At 47.7% G+C, this 24,933-nt stretch overlaps 4 protein-coding genes across 4 annotated transcripts; 3 read left to right on the top strand and 1 right to left on the bottom strand.

Moving 5' to 3' along the window:
- Positions 1–3,499: 3,499 nt before the first annotated feature.
- J3D65DRAFT_607219 (uncharacterized protein) lies at positions 3,500–4,206 on the bottom strand (the record flags this gene model as incomplete). The annotated part of the gene is made up of 2 exons (XM_066798488.1): positions 3,500–3,943; positions 3,967–4,206. The coding sequence occupies 2 exons, from the start codon at positions 4,204–4,206 to the stop codon at positions 3,500–3,502; spliced, it is 684 nt and encodes a 227-aa protein (XP_066651089.1).
- Positions 4,207–5,128: 922 nt separating this feature from the next.
- On the top strand, positions 5,129–7,185 carry J3D65DRAFT_671920 (uncharacterized protein; the record flags this gene model as incomplete). Its single annotated transcript, XM_066803430.1, has 4 exons — positions 5,129–5,341; positions 5,392–6,260; positions 6,348–6,771; positions 6,853–7,185. The coding sequence occupies 4 exons, from the start codon at positions 5,129–5,131 to the stop codon at positions 7,183–7,185; spliced, it is 1,839 nt and encodes a 612-aa protein (XP_066651088.1).
- A 1,257-nt stretch (positions 7,186–8,442) lies between these two features.
- On the top strand, positions 8,443–10,787 carry J3D65DRAFT_681068 (uncharacterized protein). The gene is made up of 6 exons (XM_066803728.1): positions 8,443–8,873; positions 8,907–9,018; positions 9,622–9,658; positions 9,718–9,902; positions 9,955–10,088; positions 10,308–10,787. Exons 1-6 carry the CDS (start codon positions 8,566–8,568, stop codon positions 10,645–10,647), a joined length of 1,116 nt encoding a protein of 371 aa, XP_066651087.1. The 5' UTR covers positions 8,443–8,565; the 3' UTR covers positions 10,648–10,787.
- A 4,515-nt stretch (positions 10,788–15,302) lies between these two features.
- J3D65DRAFT_607214 (uncharacterized protein) lies at positions 15,303–15,677 on the top strand (the record flags this gene model as incomplete). Its single annotated transcript, XM_066798487.1, has 2 exons — positions 15,303–15,390; positions 15,454–15,677. 2 exons carry the CDS (start codon positions 15,303–15,305, stop codon positions 15,675–15,677), a joined length of 312 nt encoding a protein of 103 aa, XP_066651086.1.
- Between the last annotated feature and the right edge of the window lie 9,256 nt (positions 15,678–24,933).

The raw sequence follows: 24,933 nt of genomic DNA, 5'->3' as shown, positions 1-24,933 counted from the left end.
CGCCTTCTCGCGCCCGCACTGCCGTCATGATGGAACATCACCGTGGCATTGGTCCAGCTACGCGTCGCCAGAGTCAACTGCCGCACCGCCTGCCTTCCATCTCCCTGCCAGACTCGCCCCAGACCGAACACCCACCTTATGAGCTGTGAGGGTACAGGGATAACCATAACCACCCCGGCCCGCGCGCGTCGCGTACGCGTTTTCTGGTGCTGGAGATGCAGCCGCTGCCCCGTGTTTGCCTGGCTGGCGCGGAGAATTTCACCTCCAAACTCCTGTCCCCGCTGGCCCGCGCCTTGGTGGACGCGACCGATAGTATTTCATCTCTTGCGACGCCCACGCTCAAGCTCGACCTCGACCCTCGTCTGACCTCTTCTGGCAGAGCATGATGGCCTCCACCCGGTATGCATACGCCATGTGATGCCAAATGCGGTTCACTGGGCGGCCGGTACGTCTGGCGACACGTTTGCTCAGCACCCTCGCACCAGAGCTCCGCGACGAGATCGAGCTGATGCACTCTCACTGCCGCTTGGCCGCCCTAGGTACGCAGACATGACCAAGCCAAACAACGGGAAATGCTAACCTTCACCACTCGTGTAGCCCGGCCTGCTCCTACAGCGCTGCCAGCTCGACCACCGTCGCCACTGTTCCTCCTTCTACTCTGCCAGCCCGACTGCGGGCACCCTTTCGCCGGCACCGGAGGTTAACAGCTCGACGGCTCACACGGACTTGCCAGTCGCAGCCCTGGGCACCCCTACTCCACTACTTGACGACCAGGCAGGACCATAGCCGTCTTAGTCGCCTTGTGCCCACGACCGACGCGTCCCCAAGGGCGGCAACCCCGCGCCCAACCAGAGCCGATGTAATGGACGCGCTGCTGCGACTTTGCGCCGTGGCGACGAGTCCTTCACTGCCGTCCGACAGTGCTCCCCGACGCTTACGGTGAGAGGCAGGTCGGGCTTGCGCCGCCGCTGCCGGGCACCGCCTTTTTGGTTGGCGAACGCCGCTGCGCAATAGCAAGGTCACCCATATTGTAGCAAGTTAGAGGTCGCATGGCTAAGCGGATCTGCAATATGCTGATTGACTTCCCCCACCAGCAATTCCCCGTGCTCATGAGCTGCGTTGACTTTGACGAGGCCCGGCCGCCGCTCTACAGCTTGGAGGCCTACCGCAGCCGGACGCCTGTTTTCCCTGTCGCAACGCAGGCTCGACCGGCCGCCATTTTGTGGGCTACCGCGAGACGCGAGCAAGGAGGACAGAGACGCCGGCTGTTTCGGTGCAGATAAAGATCAAGACGACGGCCGCCCAGACAGCAAAGAAGCCGGCAAATAAGAACGCCGTCTACCAAGGCTATGAGCTCAAAGACGGTGACGACCAGATGTGGCATGCGAAGTGGTGTCTGGGCTCGTGGAACAAGTCTGGCTCCAATACCCTCCTGCTCTTCGAAGAAGCCGGCGAAGAAGAACGCCGTCTACTGCGACTACGAGTTTGAAGACGGTGACGGCCAGATGTGGCATGCGAAAAGTGGTGTCTGGACTCGTGGAACAAGACTGGCTCCAAGACCCTCCTGTACAAAGGCGCGTGGTCAATCGCGGTAGAGGTTGCATTGCCCTGCTTGTCACCCTGTGTGCTGGTCAATGGGGGTGCCTAGTTGGTAAAGCGAGGCGGCGCTTCTAGACATGTGGGTGCAGCTTTCTGGCGCAACGGCAGACCGTCATGTAAGCAGCTTCGCGGCTGACCAGGGAATGGACGATCCCGGGCCTGGTTGTGAGCGTCCACTCTGCACTACACTCATACCTCTCAGCAAGCACCGAACCACGCCGCTCTACTCGCACCTGTACCTGTTTCAGCGTCACCAGCCCCATGTACTCGGCCCTCACAGACGTGTCCGCAACCATCAACTCAAGCTCATCCATATCTCTCAATTGCAGTTGCCGCAGCGGTACTATACCCGGCACTCCTAGCGTCTTTGCCCGTGCGGTCAACCTCTACTGCCGCTAAAAGAGCCTACCGGTCCTGGCTGCAGGCGCACGGCCCGACTCAGAATACCGGTAGTGCCTCAAGTCTGTCGACGTGTGACTCGGTTGCCGCGTGCCCGCGTGCGTCTGCTATGGGAGTACGACTCGCGCAACGGCGCCAGCGCGTGAAGCTCCTCCTTGTGCATCTCTTGCAGGTACTGGTAGGTCCTGAGTCGTAGGTCGTGGATGGCGGCATCGGCTCTGGTGTTGTAGAACGGTGGCCATGGTGGCAAGGGAGCATGGGGAGGAAGAAGAAGAAGAGAGTTGACGAGGGTGGTGTTGCTGGTGCGAGGATCGCTGCGTTTACGCCTTGGCCGCTACGACGGCCAACGCTTTCAATCCCCAATACCATCTTGCGAGACCGCGCGCGCCGCCTTGCTTTTCCCCGCCAGGACTTCCTTCTGTTGTTTGTTCTCAAGTTTGCTGTGACGTCCAAGTCCAATTCACCCGTCGTACTGTTCCCCTCCTCTCCTCGCTGTCGCCAGGGAGCCCCGACCCGCGCTTGCTAGTGACCGCGGAGATTACTCAGCAGCATCCCAGCTGCAGCAAGCGACGCAAAAATGATGTAGCGCGCTCCGGCCAGGCCATGTTGCTGGCGAAGAGCGCGGTGGAGGGAGTGGAAAGCGCGGAATTGGGCTTCGCTCAAGGTCGTTGGCGAGAGTTCGGCGTAGTCGCCTGGCACGAGGACGCTGCCAGCCATGGCCGGCGGTTCAGCGTGAGCGAGAGGACGAGGTTTATGAATGTACATACTCGCCACGCCGCCGGAAGTCCGGCCCTACCTCACTGCTACTCGTCTTGCTTGCGTCCTAGCCGCAGGTTATTGAAGAGAGACGCCGGCCTCTCGCCGGCAGGACTGGATTGAATACCACAACTCTCAACTTTTGGTGACAGTGCACGTCATTCGGCGCCTGAACAGCTGGAATTTTCGACCGCTCCTCCCGGCTCTACCAAGACAGACAAGACGCGCTGCTCCAACGACACCGCTGCCCCCACCGCGTTCGTCGCGCGAGCGAGCCCTCTCCAAACTGTTGCAATTGCTAGATCCATGGCCCTGCCAGAACGCGATTCACAACGTGTGGCGACGCCTTTTCACAGACGGGGCTGATGAAGAACAGGGTCGTGTGGGAAAAGGATCGAGTCTCCACCGACTTTGAAAGGCCGAGTCGGGAGACGGACCCATGGCACGCGCCAGTTGTAACCTGTATTGCGCCGGAGCGATTGCGCTCTGTCGCCCGCCGAGAGCCCATTTTGTGATTCCATCTTCCATCATCCCTCAGCCTGTTAGGCGAACGAGGTGCGGCTGACGATGCGGCGAGAGGATGAGGCGGGGCCTGAGTAGAGGGTGGGGTGATGGGGGAAAAGGCGGGTCGCGAGGGCGAGTTGGCAGCCGAGGAGCTGGGTCCGCTGGAGAAGTTGAAGGTGGTGGACATGGGAGTAAGGCCACGATGTCCGCAGGATTGCTGACTTGAGGTGCTCGAGGGCAATCACTGTGCCAGCTCGCGGGCCAGGCGCTGCGTCTGGCGCGTCCTCAGCTGCTGCAGCATATCGGCATGTGAGGTGGCTTCCAAGGCGGCGGCGGCGGCGGCGGCGGCGGCTGAAATGTTGGATTCGGGTGGTTCCATTGTGAGTTTCGGGTCGGCGATGAGGTCGTTGGGCGATGAGGTCGTTGCTGGGCGTCCAATCTCAGGAGGAGCGAAGCGGTGGGAAGAGAGGGGGATGCCGCGAGTCGAGATGACGACGGGAGGGGACGTGACGGCGGAGACAGGGAGACCGACTGGAGTCCGTCGATGCCGATGTAGGGGAGACGCGTGAGGTGGTAGGCGCGACGCGACGCGTCGGGTGCGTGTGTAGAGTAAGCAAGGCGGTGGCAGAATCAATATCCCTCCCTTCCCTCCACCACGCGACCAGCACCACTGCACCTGGAAACCCTGCACGGCATGCATCATCGCACCTTGATAGCTTCCCGTCTGCTCTGTGGCAATAATGCTGACTCCCAGCGTTGGCAATCGACGCGCAAATCATCCTTTTCAGCCCTTCTACCGGCCGTGCTCCTCTCGTTCGCTGCACTGTTGTAGCTCCGCCGGCAAGGCACCACCACACGGTCCGCCGATCGGGTGGAAGGTGTTTTTGTCGCATCAGCGGTTGCTGCACACTGCATGCCCCGCATAGCGATGAAGACATACGAGGTCATCTCTTGCTGACGTGTCGTCAATCCTCAGCGACGCCGCCGGTCGAAGGCTGAAGATGCTCACCGGCGGGAAGCAACCAACCTTACCCTCTCTCGGTTGGCGTCGGAAGCTGTGCGTAAAGTGCCGCTGCGCGCGCCGAATACAATACCCGCTTACATAACGTCCATACTCGCCAGCGGGAATCACACTCGCCAGCGAGTATGGCTTTCTCGCTCACGTGACCGGCATACTCGCCAGCAGGAATCATACTCGCCGGCGGGTATGGCTTTCGCTCACGTGACCGGCATACTCGCCAGCGGGAATGGCCATACTCGCCGGCGGGTATGGCTTTCGCTCACGTGACCGGCATACTCGCCAGCGGGAATGGCCATACTCGCCGGTGGGTATGGCTTTCTCGCTCATGTGACCGGCATACTCGCCAGCGGGAATGGCCATACTCGCCGGCGGGTATGGCTTTCGCTCACGTGACCGGCATACTCGCCAGCGGGAATGGCCATACTCGCCGGCGGGTATGGCTTTCTCGCTCATGTGACCGGCATACTCGCCAGCGGGAATGGCCATACCCGCCAGCGGCAATGTCCTTTCTCGCTGGCGGAAATCGTACTCGCCAGCGGTAATGGTACTGTAGTTACTAACAGAGGCCGCTGACTCTCCCTCTCCTCCTCCTTCTCCTCGCACAGGACTACAAAACCTTCTGGACACTTTGCGTCGTCTCGTGTCGCGTCCGCCTCTCTTCTCTCTCTGCTGTCCCCCCAACCATCCATTCCACAGCGACATCCACACTGACCCGACTGCCTGCTGCGCACGCCTCGACTCCATCCCACTGCCAACATCATGGTCCAAACCCCCGTACTTCCTGACCTGCGAAACCCGCGTCCTTGCTGACCCGCGTACCCTGCGTCCTTCCCGACCAGCGTTCGCCGCATGAACGTCGGTCTCACGTGTGCAAAGAGCTCGCTGTGGGTGCTGGGCAACTCGCAGAGTCTACCCAGGGACGAGTTCTGGCGCAAGCTCGTTGAGGACGCGCAGAAGAGGGATCGGTACACGCAAAGCGACTTGATGGGCATGTCGAGGCAGCACTCAACCGCTTTCCCGGCTCAATTCACTCATCCTCCCCGAGCACACTCCTGCCCGTACGTAGACCCTTGCACGCGTCGCATTGCCGACCGCGAGCTGACATTGTACAGTCGACATTCTTGTCGAGCGACGACGCCTCGCCCAAACAAACCTGCAGGTCAGCATGTCTTCACTGGCTTGGAGGACAACGAGGAGCAGTTGACGATTTGCATGTACTGGACACAACCATTCTTAGCGACGGCTTCCAAGGCCGCATCAACAACCTCAACGACGATGCATCTACGCAGCGCCAACTTCTCAACGGCCAATACCAGGATCTGAAGAGAGCATACCCAGGCAACGGGGACTTCAACAAGCACGTCGAAAAGACAACGCTCGAAGTCATCGGGCTGTCGCGCCAGCACGCCGCCAACATTGCACGCTTGAAGCAGCGCTTGACCGTCGCCTGGAACGTGAGCTTGAAGGACCTTGAAGACGCTTTTGGGCAAACCACATCCAAGGACTTCTTCCACGCCGTCATCAAACTCAGCGCTCTCCACAACTTTGATGAGAGCTTGACACGTCTGCGCGAGAAGCGCACCTCATGGCAGGCCTCCAAGACGGCCGGTGGTGCCAGTCGCAAGCGTGTATGTGTTCCGCAAGACGCGCAAAACGCCTTGAAAAAGGCCAAGGCCGAAACCGAACCTGAAGCGCATCCGTCGCCCTCAATCAAAGGCGGGCGCGGCCAAAGTGCGGATCGTGAGGTTCCCGACGACTTCGGCGGCGACAACGACTTCAGCGACGACGACGACTACTTCGAAGACAACTACGGCGGCAGCGGAACCGATGATAATCTAGACGGCAACCTCGCCGAGTCATTGCTCGATGACCAAAACGAGCCAGATGTCCCCGTTCCGCCTCCCAAACGTCGCCGACGCGACTCGTCTGCCTCGTTTGTGCCCGGCGACTCCAGCGCCTTGTTGACACCAAAGATGGCACGGTACGAAGCAAATGTCGGGACAAAGATGGGTCTTTATCCGTCCAAAACAACGCAGCAGACGTTTCAATCAAAAACTGTCCTCTAAAGCTCGCCTCGTCGCGGAAACTCAGCCCCTCCGTCACCGACCCCCACACGGAACAAGGCCAAGGGCAAAGCTGCTGTACTTGAGACGTCAGAAGATGGAGCAATGCCGATCAACGCCAAGGCTTGCGAGCAGTTGGTCAACGGCCAGATGCTCCACAGCTCCGTGGTTGACAGAGTCGTCGAACTGGCCGTCTCTACGAGACCCGAGTGGCGGGCGATCAACTCGTCCTCCTTCACGAATCCAATTCCTCTCCGACACGTCATGCGCGCGAATGAGAAGGAAAATACACTCCTCGGGCCACTCCACCAGCATGGGCATTGGACGCTTGTCAGGTGCATCCGCGACGCTGATGACCAGGTTCGCAAGGAACACTGGGACTCGATTGCTGGTGGCAGGTCGAATGCGACCGTCGACAGCCTGCTTGACGTGTTCCTGGACAAACAGCCAAATTGGACGCAGAGCGAACAAGGCAGAAGATGACTGTCGGAGAGACTTTGTCCGTCCCAGCTCAACAGCGTCGACTGCGGCATCTTCGTGGCCGTTGTCTGTCTCTTTCTCTGTGCAGACCAATCCCTCCCATCGACACTCAACACGCGCCTGTGGCAGCGAGTGCTATTCTGTCTGCTCAAAGACGATGGCGACGTCGACGGCGATGAGCTCCAAGAAGAAGAGTCGGAGCCCGGTCGGCTGTCTACGCTGTCGCCCACGGAAGTTTTGGCACTGGTACGCGATGTCGGCGAAAGGACCGTGGCCGCACAACTTCGCAAGGAGAAGCTCGACCGCGTCGCGCATGCCATCCTCTACGTCGAAGATCTGCACGAGGTCAAGGATCTGGCTTAGGCGTTGGACGCGCGCGCATCTTGGGCGCTGGCAGCATGGCAAGGCCGACGTGACGATTCGACCCAGGACGCGGCGCGCCAGGACGAGGCGCTGAAGAAGTTGGAGGCCTGCACTGGCAGGGATTCACAACTCGAGCACCAACTCCGCGCTCGCGTCAAGAGCACGCGTGAAGAGGCAAGCCTGGCAGGCCGACAGGTCGGCGCGGTCGGGGAGCTGCGACGGGGACTCGCGAGGGCGCGTGCGCTGGCCGTCCGCAGGCTCGACTCGGCTGGACGGCAGGTTGAGGAGCGGCAGCGGGAGCTTGCAGAAACGGAAAAGGTCATGCGTGTAGACTGATGGCGCAGGATGAGGCAGTGTGGTGGTTGTAGTGCTGCTGGTGGTGGTGGGTATTAAGATGACGGACATGACATTCCGCTCGTGTTGAACCGGTTTTGAGTGCTGGAAGATGGGTAGAGGGTGAGAACGCTACACCGCGGGAGCATTCGGGCGACTCCCTCTTATTGCGCAGTGGAACAAGTCTCGGTGAGCGAGTGCTTCAAGGAATCAATCTTCTACGACGACATTGTGGCTGACTTGGCGCGCAAAAGACCAAGAAAGTACGTCGCCCACCATCTACAGGCCGACAAGCAGTTAAAGCCGCACAACCTCAACGCCGCCACGAAGCCTACCCTCTATCCTAATCTAACAAGCTAGCCCATCCTTTATCATCTCAACGATCATGTCATGCGCAATCCGCAAAGTCCCATCTCTGACGCCGACCGCCCTCTAACCATCTTTTTTCAACCTTGTGCTCCCGCGAGTATTACTAGAATGGCAGATTCAAGGCTCTCTGTTGGCATCCTGCTAAAAAGAAGATGGTAGATGATAGTGATCAGGTTAGGGCGTGGGTGGTCATTCTCCTAAACCAGCACAAGCTCGGAAAATTTCCACGCAAATGGAGCCAAGATGTAAAAGTCTTTGGTGCCGGAGCGCGTACTAGGCGCCACGGGGGCGCCTTGATTGTGCACTGTACATCTAAAGCAGATGCTGCACCAACTTGAGTCTGGAGGCCGGCTCATGGTGTGGACCAAGAAGATGGGGCCCGAGTTGTTAGAGCGCCGGACAGGACGGGATGAAGTGGCGAAGCGAATGAGGCCACCGCGGGGGGGGTTGGGGCAACATGTAGCGAGGACTGACGTCGCAATGGATTCAGGAGTGCATACAGACGAGGCTGCGCTCGTTGCAACGGTTTGATTCGTTCGTTCTCGCCGCTGAGCGCCGCGGTCACCTCAACCACACGAGGACCTCGCGCCGCCGCTCAGGTCTTCCAGCTCGCCTTGCTCTGCTCAAAACCCCGGTCCTCGCCCTCAGGTCCTCCCGCCCTGCGTCACAGACGACGCAATGCACCTTGACTCTCTACGTACAGCGACCGCCGCTGTCCTCAAGTCATCTACTGAAGCTGTCCAATGTCTCGACAAATTTCTCAACAATCGCGACAAGCTCCACGCGGCTCGAACCAAGCTCGAGTTCATGCAGCAAGACAGCCGCCCGCTTGGAGAATTCGCCACTGAGTTTGTCAGCTTGACTCAGAGGGCCGGGTGGGACCCAGTCTCGGCCAAGAAGGCCCTGGTCAGCAAGTTGAAATTTGAGGACGCAGCGCTGATGATAGAGCTCAAGGAGCAAGGCCTACCCTACGCGGCGATGGCAGAGTAGGTCGGGTGTACAGATAAGATGGTCACTAGGCGCATCAAATACATCAAGGAGCGGCCTGCGGAGCGACAGTCGTACCAAACATGGACTCCTAAGGACTATGCCAACGAGAGGCTCGGCTTCAAGACGATTACGGAGTGCTTGGTAGGGAGGGCCATGGCGCAGGCTGTGATGCAGTACAAACACTTGTTGAGGATGCTACATGCAGTGTTGACGTGACCCCAAGCAAGTAAGGTAGCCAAGTAAAGCCGGCGGCGGCAAGAAACCCTCTCCCGGTGGGCGTCGGAAGTTATGCGCAAAATGCCGCTGCGCGCGCCAAAGAGAATACCCGCTGGCGGGAATCATAGTCGCCAGCGGGAAAGCCAAACTCGCCGGCGGGAAAGCCAAACTCGCTGGCGGAAATCATACTCGCCAGCGGGAATGGCCATTCTCGCCGGCGGGAAAGCCAAACTCGCTGGCGGGAATCATACTCGCCAGCGGTAATGGCCAAACTCGCCAGCGGGAATGGAGCCTGCGCCGGCGGCAAGGGCGGTCGCTAGGGCAGTGCCTGGGCAATAGGCGAGCGCGGCAGAATCACGGGCCGGGCAGAACCCACACAGTATAAAGAGGCCCCCGCCGCCCGCCGGCGGCCTTTTCTCCTCCATTCCACTCCACTCCACTCCACTTCACCCTCCCAAATCCGATGTGGCCTCGGCACCCAATGTGCACGCCGACTTCTCTCGTCCGCGCCCTCCTGTCCCCAACCAGCGGAACCCGCTCATCCTCCCAGAGCACACTCCCGCCCGTACGTTGGTCTCCTGCACGCGTCGCGCGTCGCACCCTGAGCTAACTCTCCACTCATAGTCGACATTCTCGTCGAGCGACGACGCCTCGGCCAAACAAACCTTCAAGTCAAGTCGGGCCAGGTCGCCGGCCCTTCCAAGCAGCCAGAAGTGACGGATCTGTTCGACTACGCCCATCTGCGCGTGCCGTTGCCCAAGGACCTCAACGGTTCCGGCATCTTCAGCCTTTCGTCGTACATTTTGATGGTAAGCTCGCAAATCCACCACCGTCGCGCCTTGGTGCTAATCCTCTCAACAGCGCCGCAGCAGCGATGGCTTCATCAGCGCTACCGGAATGTTCAACGTCGGGGGCCCCGCCTTTCCTTGGGCCTCGCAGGACGACGAGGAGCAGGAGCGCATTTACCACAAACACCCTGATGAGCGCCGGCGATCGTGGATGTGTACTTTCTCGCGTCCGAGGTTTCAAGGCTGTGGCTGGATCAGAAGGATTCGGGGGCCAACAAATTCAAGATACAAATGCACTCTTCTCCTTCTTGACCCAATTTTGCGATCCAATGTGAGCGTGACTTGACTCATCCCCATGCATACCCATAATTGTTTTCTTTGTCTTCTTCTTCCCAGATGCACCGGCCAAATTTCTACGTGCAAAAGCGATGACCTGACGAAGAAGATGATGCAATGCAGCCCCGCACCCTCGACAAACCCCATCATTTTCGCCATTTTCCTCCGTCACCAACCATGGTCTACGGCCACGCCACCACACGCCCACCAGCGTCATGTACACCGATTTGCCGCGTCCACCGTCATCACCGCCTTCATGGTCCACATCAACCAGTCTACAGCCAGCCCCGTCCTTGTTTCCGGTTCTCGCGGGCGCAGTCCTGTCTCGCCGAAACCCAAAGTCGACGACGACGCAGCGCTCGAGGAAACCCGACGCCAATGCAATACCATGGAGGGGATGCTTGTCAAGCAGGCTCTGGGATCCAAATGACCTTGGTTCCGCCCACAACTCGACACCATGCATGCATGCAGGCGGATCAGCAAATCCGGGCTCAACGCGCAAAACACGGACATTTCAACAACGGAGCTTGGCCTTTCAAAGGCGTGTGTGCATCAAGTCGGCGACCGGCAGTGTCCAATCCATGTCAACTTTTGAAGACATTTCCCAGGCTCCCTCCCTGTCAAGCACCGGGCGCCTTTCCGCTGCGCTCTCGTCAAATAAACGCGTGGACCGAAAACCACACCTGCGCGTGCCTCCTTTGCTGCCTCTGTGTACCCGGCGATGCGAGTCTAAACTCGTACTGATGCTCGACGTGAGAGACAAGGGAGGTTGAGCTGGGGGCCACGCGTCCTGCTAACGGAATGGTTGAGCCACCACACAGGAGTCACTGCCGACGCTGGAAACGGACAATGTCGACATTGAGCCGGATGATGACGATGACATATTTATGCCGCGGCCGGCGGGCAAAGAAAAAGACGACGTCGACTGCCTGAGGGCTGGCTCAGAATCCCGCCGGCGGGATTCTCGACGTCTGTGATTACTGGCAGCGGCAAGCTACCTAGCCTTCCGCGAGAGGGCGTCTCTACACAACTATCCTCTCTCTCTGCATTTTGGCTCCTCATTCGCCAGCTTATCAGTCGCCAGCCAGGTGTCTCGTCAGAGAAGTACGCCCCACCCCGGCGTTTTCATGCATGGCCGCCGCTGTGGTCGTGCTGAGTCTGGCTGCCGTCGCATCGTTTCTTCTTTGGTCTGTAACTGTTCACACCGGCGACGCCCAAAGAAAAAGGAATGCTCTTTCCCGTGGCCAGACTTTTGCACAGCCCAAAGCCTGCTTAGACTCTTAGTCTCGCGCGTCGATTGCCTCCGTCGTGCCCGTTTTTATGACACAGCTCATATCTCGGCTGCATCTTCACGCTCTATCTTCCTTTCCAGTCACTGGCCCTTCTTCCCCTTCTGTTGTCCATATCGGGCACATCGTCCGTGCCGCACCATCTCCCCCCTAATATGTACCTCGCCTTGGTTATTGACGCTTCGTGTCAATTAGTATTACCGGGTCGTCAATCACCCCTTGGTATCCCTCCTTTCGCGGTACCTTCCATCTCGAGCGCTACTCGGGTCCTCAATTCGCTCGTAAAAAGTAATTCCCGCGCCGGATTTGTGCTCCCAACGAGGGTTTCCCGCTTTGATGACCTACGCACGTCACGGCGGCTTGGACTTTAACAATGGCCCACCGCCGCATCGCCTATCCTGCTCCTCTGAGATGCGCAAACCACACGCAGACTGAGGATGAGGGGCAGATGGCCTGGTAAGTAAGCGATCCGCCGAAGTCGTTCTAGTGGGTTGCTGCAGTGGGCTGAGGACCGGTTGACGGCAAATTTAGCCAGGTAATGTCGTCGCAGATGCCCTTCCCGCCGGCGGGAACGCCCCTGACTACTACTGCTGCTGCTGCTACATACGGTCGAGGCCAACACGGTCCTCGCGCTCCCCTTGCTCGTCGTCAGCGGCAGCGACATCTTGTTTCCGCATGGTTACCATGGCGCGCTCGTCTTCCGGAAGACAATCAGTCTGTTAGTCCTGTCCAGGTACTTGGCTTGTCTTGGCCTAAGCCACCAACAGCAGTGTAATGGAAGTCATCGTGTGGCTATTCTTGTGCCGGTAAGTTAAGCCGTCCTCTCCCCCGTCCCCCTCGTGTTTCGTGCGCGTGGCACCGGCTAGACTAGGAAGGCGCGAAGCATGGCGGGATAAGGCTAGCCCACAAAGCCACGTGAGCAGCACGACGAGAAGTCAAAAGAGGAGGAAGAACATGCATAGCCTTCGTCGCGCAAGTAGAATGAACGATAAAAGCTAGAGCACATTGGTAGGAACATTCCCAAAAGAAACGTTTCCTTTGCTTGGGTTTTCTCGAGATTCAGACTGATTTGTGTTGAGAAAAGGCAGTGAGTGTCGGCTGCCATGTTCTACCTGTTGTTGGTCTGGCAACAAAGGTTGTAGAGAAGTAGCAGTTTGGAGGACTCCCGTGTTGTCTCTCTTTCGACTGATGGATTGATCTCTCGACCAACCAACCGACCAACCAACCAGCCAGCCAGCCAGCCAGCCAGCCAGCCAGCCAGTCAGTCAGTCAGTCAGTCAGTCAGTCAGTCAGTCAGCCAGCCAGCCAGCCAGCCAGCAAGCCAGCAAGCCAGCAAGCCAGCAAGCAAGCAAGCAAGCAAGCAAGCAAGCAAACAAGCAAGCAGTAAGCCATCCCGCCACCATCCCGCCATCTCGCCATCCCACCATCCCGCTAGCCGATCGGCCGGTAGTTAACCAGTAGCCAGTAGAACACAATGCCGTTCCCACCCTGCCCTCCCCCCGAGACGCCGCGCCGCCAGCCCTCCCCGTCGTCTCCGCCGCTCGGCCTCTTCTCCCGCGGTCCGATGCGGCGCGGCAAGGCCGCAACCCTCCGCAACGCCGCCGCCGCCGCCGCCGACGCCCCGCCGCCCAAATTCGTCCTCCCTCCTCTCCCTCTCCCTCCCCCTTCTTCTTCTTCTTTTTCTCCTTCTGCGGCCGCCGCTCCCCCTGCCGCTGCCGTCGCCGCCGTCGCCGTCACGCCGCTGGGCCGGCGGGCCCCAGAAACACCCTCTCGCGGTTTGTCTTCTCCCGCCTGATAGACAGTAAGATGGAGTAGAGTATCTGTACTAACCGCTTGCTCGTAATGTACATGTAGCCCCTGCCCCCATCATTCCTTGCACGCCACCATCTGGGATTCGTGGTGCGCCGCGCCGTCGCCACCAGCGTCCCGCCCGCTCCCTGTTGTTTGTGGAGGAGGAGGAGGAGGAGAACGAGGGAGGAGAAGGGGAGGTGGCGCGTGGTGGTCGTCGTGGTGGTGGTGGAGCGGCGGAGGACGACGATGACGACGATGAGGACGACGAAGAGGACTTGTCCGCGCGCACGCGCGCCACCGTGGCGGCGGCGCTAGAAAGCGCCAGGAGGAGCGGTGCGCCTGCGCCACGGACGCCGAGGGCAAGGCCGGTGGTGGAGGAGGTGGTGGAGGAGGAGAGAGAGTGGGAGAGGGACGGCCTGAGCGAGAGGGCCGGCGCGAGCATGCGGGCGGTGATGGAGGCGGCGAGCCGGCGCCGCCGACGTTAGGTTAGGATGTTGTGTTTGTGTGTGTGGATAGTGTGTTTTTGTTGTTTTGTCGTTTTTCTTTTCATTTGTTTTTGGTCGTCGTCGTTGTTTTTTGCTTTTGTTTTTTTTTGTCCTCGTCGTTTTTTCTGTTTTCTGTTTTCTGTTTTTCTTTCTTTTTCTTTTTTTTTCCCTCCCTTCAGTAAAAAAAAATGATACAAGCATGACAAGCCGAACTCAAAGACATGATGTGAAGTTGCTACTACTACCAGAAGCAGACGCATATGTTCCACAACGTAACCTGCTCTCTGGGGCAAAAGCCACAACAAAGTCTTGGTCTGCTGGACCACGACACCTTCAACTCGCTCGAGTCCTCCCCTCCACGAGGGTCAAGGTGGCTTCGAATTACCTTAGAGAAGCCCAGCGACTCGTACTCGCAGCAGCGTTCCGAAATGAAAGATACAGGCGCACTGGCACTGTTACTGCATGCATGCTCGCGCGACCTTGGACAAAGGAAATTCGACCGAGAGGTGAGATGGCCCCCTGATCGATGACGATCCGACCTAGTGGCCATGAATTATTGCCAGACAATGGACTCAAAAAATGTCTTGACAGGCAAGGCGACTGTACCGCAACGTTGACGGAGCTAATAACGAACGAAGGACTGCCTGCCCTTCCGCGCCTATCCACCACGGTGATGACGTCTCTATTGCGCCTTGGGAGAATTTGTGGTGCCTGGAGAATTGAGACGTATGATGGTCTTGGAGTTCCGCCGCCGCGCAGAACGTCGGGTGTCAAAAAAAGCGCTGTTCCGTAGATGCAGGGAGACGGGTCCGCTACAAACGCGGGGTTGCCATATTGCCAGGAAGTGTAGCCAGACTGTTTCCACATCCCTGTGTGCCGTCGATCCGGTACCCAGCAGATCCACGGCGCGATAACGGAGCGCTGGTTACACCAGAGAGGCACCCCGAGTGCAGCTTTCCGGGCCGAGGTTGATTGTGTACGAGAGAGCGTTGCTGCAAGAAAAGGACGTGGCGGACAAATGGCCAACGCAATCCCTCATGACGCTCGCCAGCCAATGGAACATGTTGTCATGTTTCGCTCATTTTTGTACGTAGGGCGAACCTCTGCGGCGTGGCGGTTGACTTGTCTATCCGGCCACGCAAACGAGCCGCCACTCCTCGTCGCCATCACCGTCGTATGACATGGCGGATAGCAGCCAGCCAACAGGTACCTGGTAGGTGGGTGGGTGTTTCGCCGACTGCAAAGGGAGATCCAAACCAAGACAAACCAAACGACGGCGAATTTGGCCGGGTGTGCGTATTTGGGTCGATCCATGTCTTCCGTTTGCTGGCCATCATCGATTGCATGAGGTACCCTCTCTCTCTCCCCCCTTCTTTCTCACCCTATCCCAGACCATGTGTCGGCCAGGCCGCGTGGAGTAAAAAGGCGCCCTCTCTTGAGCTGATGGCCATCCACTCCCTCAATCTTTCCTCTGCATCTTCCCCCCATTACTCGACCAACAATCCTTCAATCGACCAATCATGCCTGCCCGTTACGAGCCCGGCGGGTATGCCGAGAGAGTCAACGGCATGAGGAACCCAGCAGACTCTCGCCGCACTTTCGACAACGGTCAGTGGACATCAGAACCCATCCAGCCAGCCACCCGTTTTCCCTGCTTACTCTCTTTCGCAGCCAATACGCACCCTACCGCGGGGATGCGTGGTGACCAGGGTGCCGTCGCCACGGAGAATGAAGAGATTCGCGAGGTCTTGCTTGCAATCATGGATACCTTTCTCGAACGCTTGGACTACTTGCGCCGCATAATTGTCCGCGGCGACATGGGCATGGAAGGTCTTTTCATCACCATTTCCGGCGGCTTGAAAGTCATCCGCAACATTATCGAATTGCGCTATTGATGCGCAAGCGAGGGAGGGATACCGCGAAGCGTCGCGCCGGCCGGTGCAGGATGTTTTAGTCGTTCTCGAAGGACCGAGGTGGAGGGATTGGGATTGCTGAGGGTCGGTTGGTGGATGGCGAAATAATGAGAGGGGAGAAAGAGGATGGTGATGGCCATGGAGGCGAGAGCGGGCAACCCCATTCTATCCATGTAGTTGGTCGTTCCCACACAATCAACATCAAGTCCCTCAATTTCCAGCCCATTATGTCTCGACCAGGCCATGGCTCACTACCTCAGAGTCTACCCATTCGCATCACATCTTGTCAGACATCCGCCAACCAGGAGACTGCAGGGCCGTGAGCATGGCGAAGTGATGGAGTGCCTCTACAGGTGAGTTGTGCGCAGCTAGTCTGTAGTTAGTTAGTCAGGCATGTGTGCGGTATGCGTCCCTAGTAATGATAACTTTATTACTATACGCGTGTCCTCTACTTATATATATAATATAATTAATTCTACTCCTTCTAGACTACTACTATACCTAGTATTTATTAGGTTATAAGCCCTCTTTAATTATTTACTTATATAATTACTCCTACTATATTATTAGAGTTGCTAGCTTATAGTCTTACTTCTATAGCTACCTAATAGCTCCTCTCTAATATTAGCTCTTATAATCTATAGCCCTCTAGCCCTTCTAGAGTTAATAGCTTATATCTATAGTAACTATACTCCTTACCCTTAATAGCTAATAGTTCTATAATATAGTAACTATACTTTAAATCTCTTACTATTCTAAGTAATACTTAGTACTATTACTAAACCTTAATAAACTATATATTAAATACTAATCTCTATACTCCTCTACTTAACCCTCCTCCTAGTAGTTATACCTAAGAGCTAATACCTAAACTAGAATACCTAGAATATAAGGCGCTACTACTACTCCTAGATTATAAGGTACTACTACTACTATTACCCCTTATAACGGTATGCTTTAGGTAATCCTAATTAGGCAATTACTAAGGCTGCTTAGTGCTTAACTAATAGTTCTAGGTATCTAGATATAGTACTTAATGAGTAGTAATAAATAATAACCCCTAAAGATAGTTATATATACCTAGCCTAATCCTTTATTATATAGGACTTATATGTGCCTAGATAATAAAAATACTAAGGTAGAGTATAGTAGGTAGAGCTATATAACCTAATATCTAGTCTATTAGCTTATATAATAGAGAGGTACTTCCCTATTAAATAAGAGGTATAAGGAAGGGGAGTAGACCCTTTTAATTTATATTACTATAACTAAATAACCTTAGACTGTTTTCTAAAGGCTACCTAATAGATAATAATATAGACTAAATTGTTATATACTTAGTTATAAGAAATATATAGAGGAAGAGTACTAATTCTTTAATAAGAATTAGTTAATAATCTATTAGATAAAATAAAGAATTACTACTAAAGAAAAAGCTATTCTAGAGGGCTAGGAGGCCTCTTTATATACCTTTCTAGTTAGTACTAAGCTAATCTACTAGCTAGCTATTAGTAAGACTTATTTATTAGTTATGAGTTACCTCTAACTCTTAACTATAACTCTTACTATTAAAGTTCTTCTAGACTAATTTATTTAGATCTAGAATATAGACTATAACGCTACTATATCCTTATTCTAAGGAGTGGCCTTAAAGTCTAAAATATAAAGGAGATAATATAAACCTTAACTAGGTTAAGTACCCTAGATTTACTAGAGGTACTAACTTTTCCTTCTCCTTTTTACTTTCTATTTCTAAAGGAACTAACTATACTATTTTTCCCTAACTAGGACTATTCTTTAGTCCTTATATAGCTCTTTCTATCCTAATATTAATAACTAACTTTTAACTATTAGTTTCTCTAGAATAAGCCTTTACTTTAATTCCTAAGAAGGGATATCCTCCTTTTCCTCTTTTTTAAACCTAAATTATCCTTTACTTATAAGTTATACTTTTAGGTCTTATAATAGCATTATATATAACTATTATAATAATAGCTTATTAGGAAATATAGTAAGATCCCTAAGAGCCTAATAGTATACCTAGTAAGTTAGGTACTAGGGGTAATGTAAGGGTATACCCCTAGATAGGTACTACTATAAGTAGTAGAGTTTAGTCTATTATAATAGTCCTTACTATTTATAACACCTAAGCTAGTTTCCCTCTTAGCTAGTAGGGACTAGTACTAAGTAAGTAAAGATTCCTTTCTTACTAAGAAACTTCTACCTTAAATATCTTTATAAGTACTAGCACTATAGACTTAAGAGCTATACCATTTAATAGGGCTTGGCCTATAGTACTTATATATAATATTAGGGGATGAATAATCTACTTATTATCTTTATACTTTAGTATCTAATCTTAGGTAAAGACCTTATTTTTATAGCTATCCCCCTCCTTTATAGGAACTTACCCTAAGGTCTAGATAGGTTTTTAGGATATAGTAGTATTAGCCTAGCTAGGAAAGAGTATTTTTAATATACTATAATACCTTAAACTTATTCTAGAAAGGAGCTATCTACTAGGGTAAAGGTATCCTTAGTAGGAAGAATAATAGCTCTAGCTTACCTTCTCTATACTACTAACTATATTAAGTATTAGCCCCTTTAGGTAAAGCTTCTATTAGGACCTAATTTTAGTATTTATAGCTATATAGCCTATCTCTATAAGGGGGAACTTTATTTATTAAGTAAATACTTCTTTTTATCTTAAAGAAGTACCTCTACTAATAATCCTAGCTTACTTTCCTACTCTTAATATTAAGAATAAAGTTCTTAACTCTATCTTAATTACTTCTAGGCTTTAGGATATTATTAATAAATAATTAGACTCTATCTAGTCTATAAGGGTTATTATATTAAAGAAAGATACTAAAATTTAAGATCTAGCTTCTAAAGTTATAGCTAAATATTAAGAGGAGTTTCTTAAGTGTGCCCTACTTATAGCTTAAGAGTTAGTAGAAGTTAGGGCTTAGAATACTATCTTATTAGATAAAAGAGACTCTCTTCTCTCTTAGGTCTTTTCCCTTAAGTATAAGAAGAGGGATATTAAACTTAAGCTTTATAATACTCTATAGATTAATACCTAATCCTTAAATAATCCTACTTTATATTCTTCTCTAGGGGGATCTTTAGATATCTCCTTACCTAATTTCCTTAAAGATATAACTAACTAGGCCTTTATTTTAGGCCCTTTTATTTCCTTAACTATGATTTCTTATAGGATAGGAGTTATAGGTGATATAAAATAGTCTATAACTAAAAAGTCTATAAAATAATCTAACTATAGTTACTCTTTAACCTAGAGGTCTAAACTTAGGTAATTATAAAGGAGTGCTTTATTTTAACCTCTAGGTATACCTTCTATAATCCCTAACTTATATATATTATTATACTAAGTCTAATAACTTAGTATATAAAGTTATAAGGGGTGCATCTAAAAGATATACTTAGTAGGGATTTTAATAGGTAGGTCTTTTCCTTTTTATTTTTATCCTAGTAGCCCCTTTACCTATCTAGGAATTATTTTATATAGGATAGGTCCCTTTAGAGGTAGATAGTTATCCTATATTATTTTTTAAGTTTATTATTCCTAGTAGGGCTAGATGTAGGCTAGTATATTAGTATTTATATAGGAATCCTTTTTATTCTATAGGTAATAATCTATTTTTAGTAATTTCTTTTAAGCTTCTTCTTATTCTAGGCCTAGAATAACCTAGTTTTAAAGTCCTTTTTATTATAGGTTCTAGGGTTATTAAGTTATTAAATTATTTATCCTTAGGAGGTTAGTTTAACGTTCCTCTTAGCTTACTTAGTATGGCTTACTTAGGTAGGTATGGTGTTTTAAGCTATATACTTAGCCTTAGCTATAGTAGGAGCTGCTACCTAGCTATACTAGGGCTAGAATAATATTTTTCTATAGGACTATATACCTCTACTAGCCTATAGTCCTATACCCCTACCTATATAACTCTATAGCTATAAAATTAGCTATTAGCTAATTAAATTACTTTTTTTAATTCCTAAGTACTTCCTAGTATATACTTTTAGGAAATATTAGAAAAAATTAAATTTAGACCTTTTTTTCTAGTAAATTTCTAGTTTTCCTTCTTTTTCTTTTATATATCCTTTCTAGGACTATTTTACTAATTTTTTCTTAAATAGTAGTAGCCCTAATTACTAAGGCTTAACTAGATCCTAATAATTTAGATTAGATCTACTTTCTACTACTAGTTAGGCCTTCTTTTTACCTTCCTAATCTAGATTATCTATATTCTATATAGATAGAGAATAACTATATTTAGAAAAGAGTTCTAGACCTAGTATTTAGGTATATATATACCTTACTTAGTTATAGGAGGATTAAAAGGGCAGACCTTATAATAGTACTATTTAAAGAAGTAAGGAGGATTATAGTAAGTTTTTTAAGAGTATCCTTATTTTTTCTTATATAAGAGATATTAACTTATATATAGTATAGATAGTTCTATATATAGCATGATTATATTAGGGCCTAGACCTAAGTTCTCTACTAAGGCTAAAGGGTACTTAAAGGTAAGTATTTCCTTAAAAATTAAGGGTTTTTTACTAATTTTTATATTTTTAAGTAACTAGGAGGTGGCTTAGGGCTTATAGGTCTAATCTATTAGGCTTACCTAATAAGTACCCTATTCCTACTACCTTTAATACTAGAGGGGCTATTCCTTGCCTTTTATAGGCTATAGGACCTAACTAGGGGAAGAATTAGGGGTATATAGAAACTATATTACCTTAGGGCATCTTAAGAGATATTCCTAGAGAGATAAAGGTTCTAAGCTAATCTTAGTCCTTCTCTAGTATTAGCTCTTTACTAATCTCTGCCCTTCTACTCTAAGGGACCCTATTAATTAGTTTTACTAGTAATAGGTAAACTAGGTTCTAGGGGCCTATAAGTATTACCTAGGGGTCTATTTAAACCTAGTAGAAGGTAAAAGAGTGCCTAGACTTACCTTTATAGATAAATTAGGCTTATAAGCTAGTAGGAGTTATCTTTATTTTATTTTCTCCTTCTTTTATTTATTTTTCTTTAGTTTTTATAGGAGAGGAGGATCTTTTTAGTAATTTAGGTATTAGTAGTATAGGACCTTTAACTAGGCTAAGCTAAATTTAATATTAGCTATTCTTCTTATTATCTAAAGAACTAGTAAGGCGCTAGACTAGTAGAATAGCTAGAAAAATATATAATAGTCTAAAGTACCTAGTATTAAATTCTTAGGTAAATCTAACTGTAGGAAGCTAAGGTATTAGGGCTAGAACTAAAGTAGGTATTCTTCTAGGCCTAATAAATAATAGTGCGTCATTTTAGCTTTCTAGCTAGAAAAATTCTCTAGGTATTAAATATTATATCCTAAGATTTTTATAGAATTTTATCTATAGGATCCTTAGTAATTAAGTAGTAAAGTTAACTACTCTTTTTCTCCTTTATAGTGTGAAGGGGTATTGACTCTATAGGTGATATATATTTATCTAGGTTATTATTTATTATCTAGGTGGTAAAATCTGTAGTTCTATAATTAATCTAGATTATAGTTAGGCTTGACTTATTATTTTTTATCTAGTAGTTTATCTAGTAAGGTTTTGTTTTTATCTATAAGTATTACTCTAAAATAAAGAGTATTTTGTAGTAAAATCTAGAGCTTAACTCTTAAAGAGTAAGCTTGTGTTTTCCCTTTTTCTTAGAGAAATATTATAGGTGATTTTCCTTAAATTCCTATAGAAGATCCTAGTAATCTATAAGGTTATCTTCTACTTCCTATATTGATTTATAATCTAGGTATCCTTTCTATTTAATTAAATAATAATTTTCCTTCTTAATCTTTTTATAATCTTTTATTTCCTCTACCTCTAAATCTTTCTCTACCTCTAATTCTCTAAAGATGTCTTTAGTAGTAATTAGGGGGATAGAGCTATTATATAGCTCTAGTAGAGATATATAAAAGATTAGGTATATCCTTAAATCCTTAGGTAGTTATAGTTTATAGCTTAAGGAAGAGGTTTTCTTAATTACTTTAAAAGGACCTATCTTTATAAAGTCTAGTTTTTTAGATAGGTATTTAGATTTTAGGTTCTTCTTAAGTAAGTAAACTTTATCCCCCTCCTTAAGGTCTAGTACGTCCTTATACTATTAATTATAATATTTAGCCATTCTATAGGTAATAAATTCTATATTATTAGTTAAAGACTTATATAGGAACTTTAACTCTTTAGCCTAAATAATACTCTCCTAAGAGAGTTAATTATAGAGACTAGGCTTACTAAAGTAAGTAGGTTTAAAACTATAATTAGTATAGAATAGACTAATTCTTATAGTTTCTATAGTAGAGGAGTTATAGGTAAATTAAGCTAAAGGTAGTAAACTAGCCTAATTATCTTATTAGTAGTTAGAGTATATTCTTAAATATTACTCTATAACTTAGTTTATCCACTTAGTTTATCCATCTATTTATAGATAAAAGGCTATACTTAATTTAGCCTTACTACCTAGTTATTCTATTAGAGTCTACTAAAATTTTAAGCTAAATTTAGGATCTCTATTAGATATAATTACTTTAGGTAGTCTGTGCTGGCTTATAATATATCTAATAAAAGTATATACTATAGCTAGTATATTAGTATCTTCCTTATATAGGATAAAATAACTAAACTTAGTAAGGTAGTCTACTACTACTAAAATAGCATTATAGATATCTTTAGAGCCTGGTACCCTACTATTAGGTAGCTTAGTTATAAAATCTAATAATACTAACTGCTATAGCTTAGTCGGTGCCGTTATAGGGTTTAATTTTCTATAAGGGGGGTGCCTAGCATATTTAGACTTAATATATATAGTATATTTTTTAATTATTTCCCTTGTTTATTAATATAATCCGGGGATATAGTAGGTTCTACTAATATATTCTGCTATTTTTATAATTCTGGGGTGGCTATTTAAAGTAGATTTATGGAAGCTTTTAAGTAAAGGCTTATAATACTTTTTAGGTATATAAATAAGTCCTCTATATATAAGAGTGCCTTCTTTAGTATAGGTTATATTAACGTCTATATTTTAATAGGACTTAATAAGCTCCTAGGCTATAGAATCTTTAGTATAGTTAGCCCTAAATAGTTCTTCCTATATTATATTAGGTAGTAGGGATTCTATAGAACTATTAGGTGATTCTTCCTCTAGTTCTAAAGCTCTAAACTCTATATTATCCTCTAGACTAGAAGGATAAATAGTAGAAGGGTTAGAATTATAAAATAAGGAATTTTCTAAGTATAGTTATTAATTAGGGAGCTCTTCTATACTAGGAGATAGTTATACATCTTCTATTAGTTCTATAGGCGTTTCTTCTACAGTACTAGACCTAGTACTAATAAATATAGATCTAACTTTATTCTATATATATGATGGTTTATTTTCTTTAGGTTTAGGCTAAAGAAGGCAGTTTAATTCTACTTTATTAAGTAGTAAATCTCCTTCTTTTATTGGTTTAAATATTATACGTATTAGAGGCAGCTCTAAATTAGTATAATCTAATCTTCTAGATAGAGTATCAGCTCTATTATTTTCTTTTCCTTTCTAGTAGGTAATTTTAAAGTTATAATTAGCTAGAATTTCTATCTATCTAGCTTATTATCTAGTTAATTATTTTATTATTATAAAATAGTATAGGTTTAAATAGTCTATTATTACTTCTACTTAATAATTAGCTCCTTCTAGATAATGTCTCTATTCTTTAAAAGCTATTACTATAGAGAGTAACTCCTTATTATATATATTATAATTTAATTCTATAGGAGATAGTTTTCTAGAATAATAAGCTATAGGATATAGCTTATTATCCTTATCTAGTTAGCTTAGGCAGGCGCCTATAGCATAATCTAAGGCATCTGTTTCTAGAGTAATAGGTAAGGTATAGTTAAATATCTTTAGAATAGGCACTTTAGTAAAGGCTTCTTTTAATATATTAAAAGAGTTTTCTTAATTATTAGTCTAAATATAGGGCTGATCTTTCTTAGTTAGATATATTAAAGGCTTAGTAATTTTACTATAGTCTCTAATAAATCTCCTATAGAAATTATAGAATTCTAGGAAGGACTGTATATCCTTTATATATTTAGGTATAGGCTATTCTAATAGACTTTTAATTTTCTTATTATCTATAAGGACTTCTCTAGGTCTTATAATAAAACCTAGAAATTTAACTTCCTTAGAGTAAAATACATATTTTTCTAGCTTAACTAGTAAATATTATTCTTCTAGTTTAGCTAGGACTTTAGAAATATATATTTTATACTCCTCTAGTATTTTAGAGTAGATTAAAATATCATCTAGGTAGGTAGTAGTAAATATATCTAGGTATTCTTTTAGAGTATCATTAATAAGTGCCTAAAATATTACTAGAGTATTAGTAAGACTAAAGGATATTACTAAATACTTAAATAATCTATATTAGGTTTAGAAGGTAGTTTTCTATTTATCTCCTTTCTTAATTCTTATAAGATAATATCCATCCCTTAGATCTAGCTTAGTAAAGAACTTAGCTCTATCTAGCCTATCTCTTAATTCATCTATCCTAGGTAATGGACCTCTATTTTTAATAGTTATATTATTTAATTTCCTATAATCTATACATAAGCGTAGCTTATTATTAGGTTTAGGAATAAATAATATAAGACTTCTATATAGGGAAGATAAGGGTCTAATATAGCCCTTCTTTATATTCTTATCTAAATATTTCTAGAGAGCTTCTAGCTCTATATTAGATAAAGAATAGAGAGGTCTAAAAGTAGGATTAGTTCCTTCTTTTAATAAAATTTTATAGTCCTAGGGTTAGTATTATAGTAAGGCTTCTTAGCCTTCTCTATCTATAAATAGATCTAGATATTTATAGTATTCCTTAGGGACTTATTCTAGGGTAGATTCTTCTAAAGGTTTTCTTAGCTTTCCTAAAGTATATTTTTCTTTAGTAGGTTTAAGTATAGTATTTAGAAGTCTCTAAGGCCTAGTTCTTAGTCTAGTAGGATTACTAATATCTTAAGATTCTAAGATATAGTCCGTTGGTATTTATTGATTATCTATAGGTATAATATCTAGGTCTAGTTTATACTAGTATATATAGGCCTTATTCTTTTTATTCTTTAATTCCTTGTTAAATTCTTTATTAGTTATACTAGAAATTTCTAGATTAGGATGAGTAGGATCTCGTCTAATATCTTA

Source organism: Phyllosticta citribraziliensis (assembly GCF_038025025.1).
Source record: "Phyllosticta citribraziliensis strain CPC 17464 chromosome Unknown J3D65scaffold_13, whole genome shotgun sequence".
Classification (NCBI taxonomy): domain Eukaryota; kingdom Fungi; phylum Ascomycota; class Dothideomycetes; order Botryosphaeriales; family Phyllostictaceae; genus Phyllosticta; species Phyllosticta citribraziliensis.
Note: the sequence above shows the minus strand (reverse complement) of the source record. Positions and strands in the feature narration are given on the sequence as shown.

Coding starts and splice junctions, on each gene's coding strand:
- J3D65DRAFT_681068 (XM_066803728.1), top strand. CDS start 8,566: ATGCACCTTGACTCTCTACGTACAGCGACCGCCGCTGTCCTCAAGTCA. Junction 8,874..8,906: donor CCCTACGCGGCGATGGCAGA/GTAGGTCGGGTG, acceptor GATGGTCACTAG/GCGCATCAAATACATCAAGG. Junction 9,903..9,954: donor TTTCGTCGTACATTTTGATG/GTAAGCTCGCAA, acceptor TCCTCTCAACAG/CGCCGCAGCAGCGATGGCTT.